At 41.9% G+C, this 18158-nt stretch overlaps 2 protein-coding genes across 3 annotated transcripts in view; both read right to left on the reverse strand.

Moving 5' to 3' along the window:
* The window catches only part of LOC137802960 (moesin-like), a 34104-nt gene extending 22602 nt beyond the window's left edge, over positions 1-11502 (reverse strand). The window contains exons 1-6 of one of the 2 annotated variants that reach the window (XM_068601185.1): positions 10989-11502; positions 6555-7336; positions 6266-6405; positions 5845-6079; positions 5434-5540; positions 3079-4348 (exon numbers count right to left, since the gene is read on the reverse strand). In XM_068601185.1, coding sequence (XP_068457286.1) covers positions 3079-4348; positions 5434-5540; positions 5845-6079; positions 6266-6405; positions 6555-7183 — 2381 coding nt within the window. In that variant the 5' untranslated portion in view covers positions 7184-7336; positions 10989-11502. Of the gene's footprint in view, positions 1-3078; positions 4349-5433; positions 5541-5844; positions 6080-6265; positions 6406-6554; positions 7337-10988 lie in introns of those variants that run through there. The other variant, XM_068601184.1, reaches the window with a different exon arrangement.
* Positions 11503-12405: 903 nt separating this feature from the next.
* On the reverse strand, positions 12406-17943 carry LOC137803086 (APC membrane recruitment protein 1-like). The gene is made up of 2 exons (XM_068601352.1): positions 17530-17943; positions 12406-16373 (listed from the first exon to the last, which is right to left on the reverse strand). The coding sequence occupies exon 2, from the start codon at positions 16264-16266 to the stop codon at positions 13171-13173; it is 3096 nt and encodes a 1031-aa protein (XP_068457453.1). The 5' UTR covers positions 16267-16373; positions 17530-17943; the 3' UTR covers positions 12406-13170.
* Between the last annotated feature and the right edge of the window lie 215 nt (positions 17944-18158).

Below are 18158 nucleotides of genomic sequence, written 5' to 3' on the forward strand. Positions count from 1 at the left end.
ATTAGAGCTACTTTGAAACAAAGATACTTTGAAAATGTTCACATTGAAAAGAATCAGCACAACCAATTTGACAAATATGTATAAATACTTAATCTTGGACGTAGCATCCCAAAAAAAGAAATCTGAAATGTAAACTATACAGTACACTATAGGAAATGATCCCAACACAGATGTTAGTTTATACTGTTATCCAATCGCTTCCAAGTTATGCAGAATACTGACACTTTTTTTGGCATTATTTAGCAGCTTATAAATGACTTTGAAATAATGGCTTTTATGTGATTATATTTACATAGATATGTGCACGGCTATACAAGTCAAATCTCTTTTTTGGCTTGCTTTGTGCACTGTCAAATTCTACCAAAATAGTAGCTTTGTTAAGTTAGGCTGAGAAAATATATCTCTTTAGATACTGAGATAGTGCTTTACATTTGAAAATAGGAGGCTTCAATGATGAAGACTTTCATTGAAACCAATTAGACAATGACTAAAGCGTGAGGTCATTCAGATATAAGGCCATTAAATGTCATAGTTCATGCTGTGAGGTATGTCACTACCTCCCTCTTACTTATCTTTAAAATAAAAACACAAAAAAGTCACAGGAACTATTTACAGCAGAGGCAGACCTAAGCAAGGTTATTTATAGTTCCACTGCACCAGAAAACCCTTTAGATGCCTTTCATAACACGTTCACAGGGCCTCAACAAGACCTTCATAGAAGCTACATTGTATACAAATGTTCACATTATCTTTAGTCAGATTTAATAAGTCAAATGTGGGAGATTTTGCTCTGTTATTACTTCCTGTCCACTTGGTTCACACAAGGATAAGGTTCAGAATGACACAAGCTTGCCATATTAGTTAGTTATTAGAATCAGATTAAATTTAGGTCCAAAATATAATGTTCAACCAGCCGGTCACAATAATTATGCACTCAGTATTACTTAAGTCAATAAAAGATAGTATGGATTAAACATATGAATAAACTATGTAAAATATACGATTACATTTTATATTTTTTTTAAATTTAAAAATAGTAAAACTCTGAAATCTTCGGTATTCTTATCGTATGAATACATTTTTGGGGATATTTTTCCCCCCTATTCTAGAATTATTTTTTTTTTCAAAAGTCTGTTTTTAGTTCACAATGGCATTTCTCCCAGTGACGCATCTTCATCCTATCATTATTTCATAATGACAGCCATTTTTGATGACATTGGTGTTGTCACAGCCTTCTCACCTCTCCAACGCCAACCAAGAAAGCTCAACAACTGCTATCAGATTTTCCCCTTTAGCACCCATTTCACCGAGTTGTTGTTGTTGCACCTAGAGCAACAACAATGCCAAGACTACTGGAAGGAAGTGAAAACAGACAGAGAGACTAAATGTCTACACTAGCTGGCTTGTGAGCTGGCATACTTAGCAAAAATACTTTTTGTACATACCGCAGCTGCCCTTACAAAGTAAGTACTTTTGGATGCGGTATGCACTCAATTGGGATGTACAGCTTCTTCCTAACATTGCACCTTTAACTTTGACCCTCTTGTTCATAAATATTATATATGTTGCAGGTCAGAAAACATGCTGGTTTACATACTGCTAAATGCCACCTGATGCTGTCGGATATCCCGGTATTTTTTGGCATTCTGCATTTGACATACTATGTATTGGGACGTACAAAATTTTTTCTTGTCATACTCCAGACTAGTAGTATGGGCACTGGAACACACAGTAAATCTGATCGCAGTTGTTAAGGTTGCTAACTAGAAGCAGGGCATGGGGCATGTGATTGGATGACAGGTTACATCACCTCTGTAATGAAAACTGACATTTTGAAATAATAAATGACATTTTGAATGACATGTAATAAAAAGTTACAGAACATTAAGCGCCATTGTGGAAACGCCTTCATGATATTAAAAAAAACAACATTTTTGAACAGGGGAACTTAAATAAAAATTGAGAAATGATTTCTTCAATAGATTTACAGATTGTTTCATTTAGTATTTTACCCAATATATTCATGTGGTTATTTATTTCATAATAACTTATTTATTAACATAATAGAGAACAGTCCGAAGCTCCATACATAATTTTCATACCAAATGTTATCAATCAAATCAAATAAACACTTTCAGAATTGATCTAGTGAAGTGGTTCTCAACTTTTTTTCAGGGGTGTACCTCATTTGAAATAGTTTTTCAAGCCAAGGGATACTTGGATACTTCACCATTTTTGGTTGGAAAAAAAGATGTAATACACGGTGCTGTGCCATCAGCGTCTGATTTAATATAGAATATATCAAATTCAGTTTATGAATTTTCACTTATATTGTATAGAATATTTATGGAAAACTATTTTTAAATTATTATTTTTTTTATTGGATGCTAATTTTAAATAGTTTTTTTTTTAAATCTCACATACCCCCTGGAGTGCCTTTACATAACCCCTGGGGTCCACGTACCCCCATTTGAGAACCACTGGTCGAATGGACATTTAACAGCCCCGCTAAATGTTGGCACAGTATTCTGTACATGTCCTCTCTAGAATGAATGATGTTGGACAAAGGTTTACTTAATGTTAGATATAAACCAAAGCTGGTATGCAGCTCCTGCTCAGGTGGCATGAAGGTGTTATGAAGCAGATTTCTAATAAGGTGTATTGCGCCGCACTTCACATAAAAACATAGCTTTCGAATGTGAAAAATCTTACAATTTGAGATAAACTTATCAGACAAACTTTCTTCATGTTGATTACTTCTATGTCATCATAATGACGGAAAATCTTATTTCATCGCCGGAGACTTACAAAAAATAAAAAAAAACTCCTGAGGGCAGATGTTGCACATGCAGCAATATCTTTGCAATCAAAATCTGTATTTCCCTTATCACATCACTTAAATGTTTCATAAGATGAACTGCTTAACGGAATGCCCTCAGTTTTGTGACAATGATGGCGGCAAGTTGTTGTGGATCTGTTAAATGAGGGTTCTTCTCCATTACCGAGTGGACTACATAAGCAGGAAAGATGTTACAAAGGTTCCGATATGTTTGATACTGGTGGTCTGGGATGACATACCGCTCTTGATGTTCAGCTGCAGACGGCATCTCCCATGGCGAGTTCCAGATCTGTTCCATTTTGTCTGGCATGCTGCGGACCATCACTCGCTCGCAACACGGCATCAGGCTGTTACTCAAAGGATATGAATGATATCCATAGGACTCATTACCACAAGGCAGAGGGTCCCAGCTTGCATGCTGCTCACGGCACAGTGGAGGTCGCCTCTGTCTCATTGGGTTGCTATCGTATAGTCGTGAATCTGATATGCTGTCCATGCGAGTCATACCTAGAGACCGTGTGGGCTGCGAGGACAAAGGTGGAAGGACATTCTGAGTGAGGGGATAGTCTCCGGGACAGCTGGACCTGGCTCCCACTGGAACATGCTGGATGTGTGGGGCCAGATGAGATCCAGGCAGCTTGCGGGGGCCCTGCTTGGGTTCCTCAGGTCCATAACTCTGTACCCTAGACAGTGCTTCATGACGAAACCCATGGGAGAAAGCATGCATCCTACCCTGCGCAGGAGACTGCTGCTGCCCCTTCATGCTCTCCTCTAAGCTACTGTCCACAGAGCTTGGGTACATCTCCCCGTAAGAGGAAAAAGAGTCACTGTTTGAATGGCTGAGGCAGGATTCAAGGCAGCGGCTGGGATTCCTCTGATACACACCGTGCTCGTGCTCCATGCTACAGAAACTATCAACATTATGCATGCTGCTCATGCTCATATTGGAAAAATCACTGTGCAGTGAATAATATCCATGGTCACTAACTGAGTCATACTTTGGAAACTGGTCACCGTATGTAATGGAGGCGCCGTGACTATTTGTAACTAAAATAGGAGGGTACTGTACACTGGACATGTGCTCCAGAGAACTGTGTGCGAACTGCAAAGAGCCTGGCACGGGGCTGCTGGCTGATCGTGTGTTCAAGGCCCCAGCTGCGTGACTCTTGGCGGGCTGCATGGTGGGCACGCTGAGAGCAGACACAAGGGAAGGCACTGAATTTGCCTCCGACTTCCTCGCGACGGACAGCGCCTCAAGAGGTTCACAGGCCACTGAACGAATACTGGGGTCAGATTGACGTTTGGGTGCCACACGTTTGACCTCGGAGCTGCCGTCCCCCTTTAGAGTTGCTGGACCAATACCGCATTTAGCTAAAGCCCCCTCACTCATCGTCTTCACCGCAGACAATTTGGCAAAAGCCCGTAGTTCATCGGCCACCGAGCGTAGTGGCTGGTTGACGCGCTCTGGATGATAGTACTTGCACTTGTGTCCATATGTGCACTTTTTCCCTTTAAAAGAAAGAGTACATCCAGTCAAAAGTATACAGGCACATTCTGCAAATAAAACTCAATAGGAGCAAGCTCAAATCGGCACCTCCTACAGGCATTTTCTATGGCATCTCTCAGATGCCACGGCACCTACAGGCATTTCCTGTGGCACCTCTCAGGTGCGCGGCACCTACGAGTTGCCACTAGTTTTTGCGACAGTTTCTACTGTTTGATGCAGCTGCCACTACTTCCTGCTGCAGCTGCCTCTGTTTTGGAGAGAGATGCCAGGACTTGCTGCGGCAGCTGGTTCTGTTTAAGAGGTTCAGTTTGACCTTTATGGTTCGTTATTTGACAATATATGACAATACATTAAGTTCCTGGAAGGTATGACTGTTGGTAGTTGTGTATATAAAAATGTAATTAAAAAAATGCTGTGTTGTGCAACCCAACCCTGTCTCGTAAAAATTACAATCAACGTGTGTTGTGTCATGTTTACGGTTATAATCAACATATGTTTGTGTTATTGTTTTTGTTTTCCCGCTGAATTTAAGCATATTTGAATTTCTAAGCTCTGCGGCAGAAAAGAAACGAACAGGATTCCTTCAGTAGCGGCAAGCGAAGAGAAGCGGTGTGAAGCCAGTAACGGGGCTGGTCGTATAATGTTTTCAGTTGATTTAATGGTGTTAAACTACTACTCATACTAATAAAGACACAGTTAGCTCCACTCTGACAGTGATGATGTTTTCTCTGTAGTATGTTACCTGATAAACAAATTGCATTGAGTATTTATACACAGTGTGAGGTATTTATACTGTGTCCTTAGTGCTGCTTATACGTGCAGGATCGATCAACATTTTAAGTGGATTTTTATTAGAATGTTTGCTAAAAGTTGTCCGGAGAAGAAAACAGCTGCCGCAAACAGTAGAAACTGCCCCTCAAAAACTAGTGGCAACTTGTAGTGGCAATTCATAAGTGCCGCAGAATCTGAGAGATGCCACAGGAAATGCCTCTTAGAGGTGCCGGTGCCACGATTTCAGCTTGCCTTCTTCCATAAAACTGCAACATTATTCAGACCATCAACTGAGAGGATACTTTAGAGAACTTACCATAGGGGCAAGGTTGTTTTTTGTGCTCTGGAACAACAGGACGCTTGCGGAGGAAATTTTCTAAGCTTGGACCATGTCTTCCCAAGGGATCATCAGGCGGCATAAACCTATTTAAAACAAATAAAATGTCACCTTCATTATTTCCAGCATTAAGGGTCGCTGTCGATTTTTCTTATAAACAAAGGCCAAAATACAATCACTAAATAGATTATGTCACACATAAAAGCTTCAAATAAATAATGTATACTACTAACCAGCTTTGATATAAAAAAAACATTTTATAGTAGTGGATGAAATTGCTTAACCATTAATAACAACCATATCCTCAAAATCCATGACATCACTTATGGGTGAAAGAGGCAGACAATGCATTTCTAAATAAGCTAAAAGAATTAATTTTTGGTTTCTTACTTGTCATTGACGAACGAGTACATAAGGAGACGCTCTTCAATGAACTTCTTCCACTCTGGCTTCTCATTTTGCAAGTCCCTGTAGTTGTCATTTGACACAATAATTCCATCAGAATCATAAGACAGCTTCACTATGAAGCGATCGTCATAGCACACCACTCTCCTGCCTTGAACCCTCCGAGATGGGGTGAAAACCAGGATCTTCTCTTTTTCCAGCTTGCGTAATATTTCTTGATCTGAAGGAGAAGTGTCATGTAAGTTGCCATTTTGATTTACTAGCTCGTCACAATTGCCCTCAAAAACAACCAAAATCTATATCAGATTATTTTCGATAGCAATGGTCTGCATTTAGATCCTTGGTATTTTATCAATTATCCAAGCGCCACTTTAAATAGCAACCACCTCACAAACAGCTTTATTACCTGTGATAAGGGCATCGGGCCTCGACTGTTCCTTTCTCCAAGCTGGGACAAACACAGTGATGTCCTTGTGTCCTTTCTCCAAGAACCATTCAACAGCAAGCTGGATACCACGACACGAGAACACCTCTTTGTTCCCGTGGCTAGAAAAGAAAACAGTTTGGAATAAGGACTTCTCTGACCTCACAAAATGGACATTCATTAGAGGAAAATGTTTCTGCAACAAAAGTGAATTCTGCATGAAGCAAAGACAAATTAAATGCGAGTGTGTGTGTGTTTTTAAGTGTCTTACCTCATTGCCACATTTGAGCCATCAATGACGATGGGCCTGAGGTTATCAAAAACATCCGTAGAGTCATCTTCCACCGATACCTCTGGGCTAACAGTCTCTTTCACACAGGGGGGCCGTAATATTGATGTTGCTGTGCTGCTGCAAGGTTGGATTTCAGGCTCTACTTTGTTTCCAAGCCTTACCAGCTCAGCAAGAACGTCGTTAATAAGTGCAGCAGCCCCAAGCTTGTTGAGCACTGTTTCCACCTGCTCTCCCGAATAGCCCAACTTCAATGCAAATTCCATCTTAGTCTGGTACTCTCTGTCACTGGCGGGCTTGATCGCTGGTCCAGCGCCAGTTTCATCCTCGCGAAGATCTTGAGCGGTGCTACCCTGGGAAAAACTGGGCCGGTCGAGGCATGGAGAGCGACAGAGCTGTCGGTGGGGCTTTGCGACAGCCAAGGGCTCCCTTTTCTTACACCTGCTCTTCACCCGAACCCTCTGGTGCTGCTGCTCTTCTGGTTCGCTTTCCGAGCTGCTTCCATCCTCGGAATCGTCACTGGCATGCTGGGCCTCACTTGAGTCAATGTTCTCCTCCCTGCATGGGCGTTTTTCCATTTTGAGCTTCTCCACCATCAACCATACTGTCATCACGTTCGTCTTGGCACCTCAAATTTCCACCCCATGCTTCCTCACCTCCACCGCAACCAGGGAATCATACTGAATGCTGGACTTTAGCGCTACAGGCTCTTTGTTTAGAGCCAAAGTAACACGTGTGGGCAGGCAAAATCAAACTATTAAATCCTGAAAGAGAGCAAAAACACAATGAGCTTCAACCAGTAAAATAGGTTCAATTTTAAATTAAACAAAAAGGAATCATTTGCCTCCATTCCCAAACCTAGACTTCATTTGTTGGCCCACCAAGAAGGACTAAAATGTATTTCTGTAGCTTTTAAAGTCTGGAAAAGCATTTGAAAGATAGAAGAGTCCACTTAAATGAAACATTTTACTTTGTTAGCTTGTGAATTAACTCGTATTTCTATGCAGTTTGGAGAAGGTCCACATAAAGACGATTCAATTTGTAAATATATCTTTTTCTCTTCGTTTCAGCACTCGCTCCAGAGTAAAACGGATGTTTTCCGCCCCCAAAACAGAACTTTCCCAAAATGGTTTTCAGGGTGTGTAAATTTTGATGTTTCAGTGTATACAGAGCAAACAAAGCTTTTGCAAAACGCTATGAAGTTATTAAGACAAACTTTTGTCGCCTCTAAAAGCAGAGCTGTCATTTACATGGATCTGTGGTCATTTTGTCAGGATTTTATCACCACTAAGCAGCAGCCCAGAAGTGACTGCTGGTTAACATGTAATGTTTATACAACAAGACTAAGTAGCAGTCATACCGCAAGAAAAAGACCGACAAATGTGTTAATGAGAACAACTATGATTCGACGCTATTGTGGATGCAAAACGTTTACATGAATACAGCTTTTCAAAATGTGGGCGTTAACTCAGTCTTCAGCTGCCCACCCTAATTGTGGTAGACCATTAATTGTTTCACCTGTGGGAAACACTGCTATCTGGGGCAAGTGACAAACTTAGTCAGACAAATGGAACATATTAGTCACCAGCACACATACAAGAAAAAAAAAACACAACCGAAAAGGACTGATATGAAAAGGTACATGTGCATGGTCTCCCTGTCTAACTGTGTTTTTCTGTTTGTGGTTCACAAACGGCATCTTTAATAGTTTGTGTTTGTTGGTCAATCTGGTTGGGTAAATAATCCGTCACTCCTGTTCTGAGTGAAATGCTCTATGTGACAGCTACAAATGTTCCGATTCTTACACAGTTACAACAAATGATGTACTTAAAGCTGTAACTAACTGCAAATTCAAACTATAGCTAAGCCTTTGTACAAAACTTCTATTTTGTACAGTAAACAAATACATAGATACAAAAAAATGAAATGCCCTGATCGTCTCTTGCTTGAAGGTGCAATATGTGCCAGAATTGATAGAACAGATATCAAAGTCTCCACCTGACTTCCCTGTCTCTCTGACTGACTTGTACCGAAATGAAAAAACTCTCTCTTCCAGCACTGAACGTGTTAATGTGCTGCAGTACAACCCTCGCCTATATGAGCACTTATATGAGCCTTACTGGTCTCACAAGCAGCAATCGAGCCAGACACACGTGGAGTGAGTGCATGAGTTAACACAACCTGAGACAAAGTGTGGGCTGCACAGTGTATCCCTGCGCCTCCAGCCCTCTGACAGACAATCTGAATCGAACTGTATTCCTGAGGGAACAGAGATGCTTCCTGATTAAGCAGAGTGGGCCTGCAGGTGCAGCATGTGTACATTTTCACATGTGGTCACCTAATAATCTGGACAACGAGTGCATTAATTAACAGAAGCCCTAGACTGCGCTTTCCTCCGGTCTTGCAGAGAGAGACGATTGCAGCCCGGCTTCGAGCTTCAAGAGGCGCAGCCCCATGATGTGGGTTGCTTAGCAACACAGCCTTGTCATCAGCTAACTCCTTTTTACCAGTCACGACTAACACAAACACAGCTCATCATCTCTCTTCAGGCAGTCAGTAAATGCAGAACACTTACAACTACACTACAAATCTACACTAACACTCTTGAAGCAGCATATTTTGTAATAAAAAAAAAAAAATAATCACATTATTTAGCAAATACCATGTCACTGGCAACATCTTCATCGGGTGATACACAAAACTGATATTCATGGGAAACCTTGAAGGTTGAAAGATATTTTGACGGCCAATCTACAGCTCCAAATGCAAACTTTTTACCTCCTAGTGTCAGCTGTGTACACGCTCTCTTGGTTTAAACATTTCAATTAACTGAGGGGGAAAAGTGGGCTATTGATGCACAATTGTGGAAATCACAATCCCACTGCCATTTAAGACATTTTACAACATGTTTAAGGGGGCAGAGCTCTTCCAGTTCTTTCTAATCCACCTCCAGATACACAGGCAGAGACTCAGCAAGGCCTCCAGACTATCTCTGCACATGCACAGGCGCGTGTGGTTCGGTTTCATAGCAACAGGTCCCCGAAGCAATCTTTTACATTGCTGATGCTGACCAGACATGGTATCCAGGATAAAGGAGGGATATGCTGCACCGTGGTTGTGTTAGTTACACATGGATATCTTGAAATTAAGATTGACAAATTTAAAAGTGAAGCGCAGCCACCACTGTAAAAAATACTAAATTAAAAAAAGATCCCACGATCATACGAGACAAATAACAGAATGGCATGTAAGAGTGACTGTGTACTCTGCATTGCATAGTTCTGACACACACTTTTAGTGGGCTTAGCAAGCACCTTTCAGAAGAACTTTCACCTCAAAACTACAAAAATTAGATTCTCTTGAACAACGACCACTGCAACACGTAATCGGTGCGTTCTGCAAGAAATAGTGCACGTGAAGAATATCCGTGACTAGAAATAAGTTAAAAAGACATGAATAAGAATGTAAATTGTAGGTGATGAATATGTTTCAACATATCCAAGGGGAAGTTGAAATAAGCTGTCAGCCAGGGTATGGAACCAAGAATTCTTTTTATGAATTAATTTTTTTATTTACTATGCTCCTATCTCACTTAACCCTCTTCAGATCAATTAATTAACTCTTGCTATGGAAATTCACTATAAATAGCCAAGCTTGAAGTCAGGCAAGGTAAATAGGAGTCTTTTCAGTCATTTTATTAGTATTTTAATTACAAATTTAGCAACGTCATCACTTGGTAGATGGGTGGTTACTCCTCAGGTCTTAGGCCAACAGGCTGCTCTCCCCCAAGAAAAATTCGGATCACTGACTCCCACTACAAATACATAATACAAAGTTGCACCTATTCTCGAAACTGTTCCTGTAAATATTAAATATTTATTAATTACTACGTGAATGAGGAATCAAATGTCCTGAAGATGTCTCTGGGACAAACTTGCTTTATATTATTCAGGTGTATTCATGGTCAGAAACATTGAATGAACTTCTAACCAACAATGCTCTATTGATGGGAGCTTCCAACTGTTTTTGTTAAGTTTCCCTTTCCTCACTTTGAGAGAAAACGATCCCTTTAACATAATGGATATATATTAAAAGTATGCATAAACAAAGTGAGGTATTGAGATGAATTATCATGTTCAGCCAGTTTCTCCCTGACATCAAACTACACGAACGTACAAGGAAATCCAAAAGTCTGCATTGAGGACAGTAAACATACATGAAAAGCTCCTGAACTGTGATATGAACCTAGACTGGACTGTGTTACTGCATTTATCAGCAAACTAGTTGACACTTCAATAGAAAAAGAAAGGAAAAAAACTCAAGTATAGCTTGATATCATTAGCAACAGCACCGTGAATAGAAAAGGGTGAAAAGGAAGGTTAAACAAGATGACAGCCACGGAGAGCTCATACTTACGATGCACTTTTCTCCGAACAGCGTCCTAATGTTACCGCTGAACACGACGTCACCTTTGTGGTCTAAATGGACGAGAGAGCGGCTGGTTTGACATCCTAAGGCCCCGAGTCACACTTAGCACCCGCTAGCACGCTAGTTTACCGTTACTTGGCCAGCCGGAGTCAACGGTTTAGCTTCATTAACTGACCGGCCTACTTCGGGTTATCCGTGTCGGTCAACGGCTCGAGAACGGTGAAGGCAGCGGTTATCGGTACTAAGCTTGTCCCGGCAACCCGGTCTGTGTTTAGTTAACGGTCGCAACGCTCGACCGTTAGCTGCCGTCACCGCGACAGTAATTACAGCAAGCGGCTCAACTTAACCGTCAGGTTGCTAACGTTGCTTAGCTTTATAGCTTGTGAGCGTGCGCTGACATTTTTCGCCAGAATACTACTGTAACTTGAAATAAAGTTGAAATACCGGTGAATATTTCTAGCGGAGGCGACACACAGCCGCACAACGACAGTCTCTCCGTGATTTGCCAGTATTCCCCCACTCTCGGTGACTTCAGGCGGCGCTCGTCTCACCTTGTTGCTGTCATCCTCCTCGCCTGTAACAGCTCTGTTTTGCTGCCATTGGCGCTGTCGCAGTTTAGTCCGGGTTGCCAGATAGCGCAAGGGAAACAAGTAATCAAAGCGGCGAAAAGACACCACGGGTCACGAGCAAGGGCAGATTGGTCATAGATTACAACTGGGGGGGTGATTCAATGGGAATACCTTCATCATGAATTAAAATTGATTCGTACATTTTTATTATGAAATCTGGTATTGAATGTTTTAGTTTGAACTCACAATAGCTAGACATGTACTCTGTTATGTGACATGCAGAAGCTTGATCATGTAGATGTGCATCAAAAAAAAGTTATCTATCTGGTGAACATAAAAGGTAGCATCACATTAACTCCTGGTCCTGGATTTGAACCAGGCTCTACACTTTCTATTCAGGTGTTCATTTGAACTAAAAACTGCTCATAGGTGTCAGTGTGAACGTGCATCACCAATGTGTAAGCACCACAAGGGTCTCCCTGCCTCGGCTGCCCCATGACCCAAATATTGTGAGGGAAAATGAAAAAAAGAAAATGGAAAAAAAGTTGCGTTTATTCTAGTATAAGGCAGTGTTCTACTGTGACAAAATAGTAACAGATGTTCAAAAGGACCTCCCCCTAATGTAACATGGGTGCAACTTATAAAAAACAAAGAAAACCAATATTGCCAATTTGTAACAACCATTAAGAATACAATGTTAAGAGTGTACAAAAAGCTGAGAATATAAATACAAATTATTTGACATTTCTTCAGTATTACACTATATAAAAAAAAACTACGTTATCTGACAGTTTAACCGCTGACCGATCAAACATTAAATGCACAAGAAAATAATATACGGTGAAAACACAAGTTTATCTTTTGACATATTTCAAGTCCAACTACGTTTTCACAAGCGTACAGTAATGCAATAATGGAGTGAAAAATTTCAGTGAGAATTTTAACTTCACAGGTGGTCAAGCTGTTGGGAAAAGGTTAGAAAACAAACACAGTAAGGCCGATTTGGTTTGTCGGGCCAGAAGCACAACATTAAATGTGATCCTGAAATAAGGTACTTCAAGAAAACAGCTAAACATATTATATTTGAGCATCATGACAGACCGACATAAACCTTACTGGAGTAAAGAGAGGCTGTGAAAAAAAGTCGTAAACACAAAGGTAAGCTGGCACTTAAAGCACATGTGTTTCGGGGCATTAGGCAAATAAAGCCAGACTTGGCTGGCCCTGTTTGACTGTGCTATGGAAACAGGGCTGATGAAGATCTATTAAGCAAAGCGGGGCCTTACGAGTGAGACCAGGACACTGAGAATATGTGTGGGTATAAATATTCTAGTCAAACTCAGTAGCATAATGAAATGATTCTTGTGACCACTTTCAAACGCAGATGAAACTATTACTTGCTTTAACACCTTTAATAGACATACTTGTCCCAGTGAGAGAACTCTCCACATTTCTGAATAGTTTCACGTCTCTCACGGCATTTGACAACTTCTCAAACTAATCTGTTGTACAGGTAAAACTTACGCAACGGTTACTCCTTTGGATGAAACATAAAAGCACTCATTAGCACATAACCGTGGGATTTCTATGCCAGGAGACTATTAATTAAAGGTTGCCTCCGAGATTTTGTTGCAGGCAACGTCCCTGGGTGTCATTTCGCCTTTGGGCACACCTGCATTCAGAGGACTCGCGGTACGAGATATTCCTTCCCTGCTGGAGACTGGTCTGCTTTTACCACACGGATTATAGGACTGTAAATTAGTAGCAGCTTTACAAAAAACATCCTCCTCGTCGACATTATCGGATTCATAGTCCGCCATTTCCGTATAAACAAAGGTGCTATGAGGTAAACAAGAATCTGACTGCGAAGGAAGGCGACACTGCCTATTGCACGGCTCTGTATTCTGTGAAATTAATTCACAGGACACTCTGTCTGACAGCTTCGAGCAAAGTTGCAACTTACTGTTGGCACATTCGCTGCTGGATGAGCCCGGAAATATTTTGCGCTTAACTTGGGTTTGACTGCGACTCTGACCTTTTTCGTTGAATTCCCCATCTGTCAGGGGAAGGCTTAAAGCCATTTCTGACCTTGTTTGCCATGAAAAGGCCATAATGCTGCCACTGTCTCTGACATCGGATGTAGACACGAGTACATTTGTTTTGTAAAATGACGAAGAATCCCTTTCAGAGTCCCTTTTGGTTTGAGGGCCAGAACCGATAGTGGCTCTGCTTTCTCTGTATCCGTCAAGCATCTTCAACTCAAGGCTTTCTGTGTCCAGAGACCTACTTCTCCTGTCTAGAGACAACGGATTAGACATGGCCTGGCTGACTCTCGTGAGGCCGAGGTGCCGTGGGAGACTAGCGATGGCCAACGTATTGCTGATCAGGTTCTGTTCATAAAGGTCTAACATCTGATAGTCACACTCTGCAAATGCATCTTTTTGTAGGTAGCTCTCTTCAAATTCCTGATATGGCGATGAAATGTCCTCCTCCAGCTCCATGTGAATCTGCTCATCGTATTCGCCCTCGTTGTGCATATCCACAACGTCGAATGTGACTATGGTCGGTAAGGCCTGCATGTTTGGAGTGAAGGCGGAGTTTGTCTCCAAATCATCCTCGCTGTTTTCCAAGTTACTCAGCATCTGAGCGCGTTTTGTGTAGTCCACAAGGGCTTGAGAGAAACACACAGTTTGCCCATCGTCCAAATCGTTGCTTTCATCCGGAGACGGAGAACAGATGTTTTTGTATGGTAAAGCCACAGGCTTGTTCTCCTCGAGATGTTGCTCTTTGGGTTCGCAAAACGTTTCAAAATCGGGGTCGGACGTGCTTCCGAATGATACACTGCTGTGCCGTTTCTCACAATCAGCATTTACAGTTTTGGTCCGTTTTTCAGTGGGAGCAGGCATGTTTCCTTTTTCATCAAAAACATCTGTTTTGAAGGTATTCCTGTTGACTGATGCTTGTGGTTTTGAACTCAAATTACAGTTCTTAATCCTGCCGATTTCTTGCCGACCAACCATATTTTGTGCCACCTCCGAGGATTTACCGCACGTGCTTGGCCTCTCAATAAAGTTGCGCACCTCATACATTTCAGCACTTATTTGTAATCGATCCATGTCTGGAACAAAGGCCGAATCGGTCACATCCACCGGCTCACTTAAGTACTCGCCCTGTTTGGAACTGGGCAGTTTTGATTTGTTCTCATAATGTGGACTAATGAGACTCTCATCGGGTGCAAAGAGTTCGTAGAGGGCATCGCCGCTGTAACTGTCCCTGGGTAACCTCTCTGCCCTTAGCCCGTCAGTTTTCTCTTGTCCATCATCTGGCCCCGGTGTAGTTGAGTCGTAGTAGCCCTCGTCACTATTTGGAACCGATTCTTGATGCTCACTTTGAGGCGTTAACACATCAGCAATAGAAGAAGCATCCAAGCCACTGACTTGCTGGGCACTGTTACTATTCAGTAAGTCAATATTGTGAGAACTCGTCGTGTCAGGAGTCAAGTCTGTGTGATCCTGGTTGCAGGTGCAGCAAATTTCCTCGGACGCATTATTTGCCCAGAAATCATGAAGACACTCCGCATCCAGGTCTTCGGGTGAAGCCATTTCTTCACCGCCACCCTGATAAGTGAGATAACAAGAGGCCCTCTTTCCTCCACTTCTGCTCCTTTCTCCAGAAACGGTGCTTTCCGTGATGCTGTCGTCTTCTTGATCTGCAATAATGTCCCCGCAGCCGGTGAGTGAATCAAAGCTCTTTAGTGATGCAACGTCCCCATAAATCAGGTTCAGCTGATCCGATGAGCCAGCGGGTGTTTCCGATTTCAACATGGGCTCAGATATCGCCTGAAGTTTCAGACACGGCTCGCTGTGTCCTCTTGAACTCTCCTTCAATTCACTGGGAACTACAGCCATCAAATTCACTTCCTCCAGTTCTTCACCACACGACTCAGCATCGAGTTCGGACTCTGGGCTGCCTGGCTCCACGCTCTTCTCCGATGGCATCTCATCAGCAGCGATACATTCAGGACCAATGGAAACATTGCATGTAACATCCGCAAAGTCAGGCACATCAGGTTCAGATCCTAGGCACTCTGTGGCATACTGGTCGGTGTTGTCCTGGACAACAGGCACCTCGATCTTGCAGCAAGGGGAGGTCATTGCAATCATTTCAGTTTTATCTAATCCAACATTTCTGTGGTTTCTGTGATATCTAAAACTTTGAAAAAGGCTCCTCAGACCCCTTTTCTGTCGGGTAAGAGTCAGTGATTTCTGTTCAGCAGTGTAGTGACTACATTCATTGAGACAGCTGCTGTGGAGCTCTCCAGCTGAGTCCCTCTGGCCAAGGTACTCACAGTCTCTAGCTGAGGTGCACCGACTGCTCAGATCGTCATCATGACTAACCTTACTCAGCCCATCGTGCGTTCTGCTTTTGCTGATTCCTTTCTTCGAAGACCACTTGTTCGGATTTTTACTCCTTCCTCCAAAGAAACTGGGTAAAATACAGATGCTTTTGCGAACTCCAAAAAATGTCAAAGCAGTCCTTCTAAACTTTCCGGATTTCTGGGATTTCACCGTTGCATTCATCGTATCCAGTTGAGGCTCTTCCGTGATGTCATCAGGGCCACATCGGGAAAGCTGTGCAGAGGCCGAAGCCAAATCCATGCTGTCGCTCGGCAGCTCGTCTACCTTCCGAGAAGCCATGACTACCGAGTTTACAAAAGCAGTCCAACGGAAGGCATAGCAGCTGGATTTTCTAAATCAACAGACAGAATCACTGCGATGAATTTGTCCTCCATCTGACTCGAACCCTGTAAGAAGAAAGTTGAGACCAAAATCATCAATCAATTTAACATTTGTCATATTGATATGTAGGATTCATATGAGCAGGCTTTAAACAATATGTTCATGAGGTTAGACTTTCTAGTAGTCATTTGTGTTCTCTGTATCACTGCGCAATAAATGAGTGTTTTACATACAGAGTGATTTACATACGGAGTGTTTTACATACATTTATATCACTAATACGGTTACTAAAATTTTACTAAGATTTGTGTAGCACAAACCATGTTTTTTTTAACCTGACATCTTCTGTGAGTTTCAGCAAATATTGACTTGTTGTAATAATAATAATAATAATAGTAGTAATAATGTTGTTGTATTGTTTTTTACATAGTTTGCTGCTAACTTTGACTTTCAGTAGGTTAACTCTAAGTTAAGCCATTTGAGATAATCTTGCCAAGAAAAGCCATATAAATGTAAAAATGTTTCTGCAAGATTATTGTGGTGCCACTTTGGCTTGGACTGTGTTTAATGGGCAAACCTATATCATCAATGTAAAGCCAATAGGACTGAGCAATATAGTTTCAAACAAAATTACCCTCCCGTTTCATTTAAAGTGGACATCTTTGCATGTCCACATCTGTGCTGTACAGAATCTATTGTCTTTGTAGTCCCTGATTTGTGTGTTTTGTGTATATTTGGAGTATGTTATGGGCCTATATGTTGTTTCGTGGAGAATAAAACATAAATAAATCCAATAAATAAAGTCATATAGTAATGTATATCCAAACATACGTAAATGCATGAGAAAGACAGACTAAACTAAAACTATTCAATCTGTTTCAGTTACACAACTATTAGGTTTCAGTTACACAACCACCTCTAAAAGTGAACATTAATGAAACCTTCTTTTTTTTAATGTAAAAGCCAGGTGATGCAGCAACAGGCTATCACACATGTAACGATGCTACAGACGTACAGTCGCTCTACCACAACAAAAACACACAATCCTCCTGAATGTACTACAAAACAAGAGCCTTGGCGAAGATAACGGGGACCTCAGCTCACGTAAAGTCAGACCCACCGCTCGTTTGAGGGGATGTTTTCACGTGAAACCAAACGAAACGCGACACCCCCACATCCACCGCCATGGAGCTAACCGAGTGGGAAGGTAAACAAACTTACCAGCTAAAGCCACAAGCTTGCCGCGGGGATCTGGTTTTGTCGTTAGTTGGTTTCCTTCCACCAGAAGACCAAGTCGCCCTTCAATGCATCTTTTCCTGCTCACGCTCACGTTAACTTTGGGTCACCTCGGTGTCCGTGTGGCAGACTCGGGCCCCCGCAGCAGCTTTTCCCGGCAGACGGTTTCGTTTGTTTCCAGCCCCCGTTAGCTAGCCGAGGTCCCCGCTAACAGCGCAGCGAGCACGGCGTGGCTTGAATGCGCAACACTGACGGTGAATTCATGCTTTAATGCTTTAATGGCTCCGGTTCATGCCGATCGGAGTTGAGAAGCTCCCAGAAACACTTTTTACGTCCAAGGTTTAAATGCCGGATGATGACTTCCTCTCCCGACTCCTCAGGTAATTTACCCAAATCTCCTTTCGTGGCCGTCTTTGTGGCGCATGCTAGTGACGCACCATGCGCGTAACCTATGTGTGTAACGTGTGTTTTGTAATATAATAATAACAATGTTCATGACATTAATAATGATAATACAGATTTAATCAGAATAAAAACAAGCAAACCTACTTGCATGTTAAATGAAATGTGACGCCACTAATATTTATAAATAAATGCACGTCTATCCATTCTGG

This window comes from Clinocottus analis, unplaced genomic scaffold, assembly GCF_023055335.1.
Source record: "Clinocottus analis isolate CAN_PGR_092001 unplaced genomic scaffold, fCliAna1.0.p SCAF_5, whole genome shotgun sequence".
NCBI lineage: Eukaryota > Metazoa > Chordata > Actinopteri > Perciformes > Cottidae > Clinocottus > Clinocottus analis.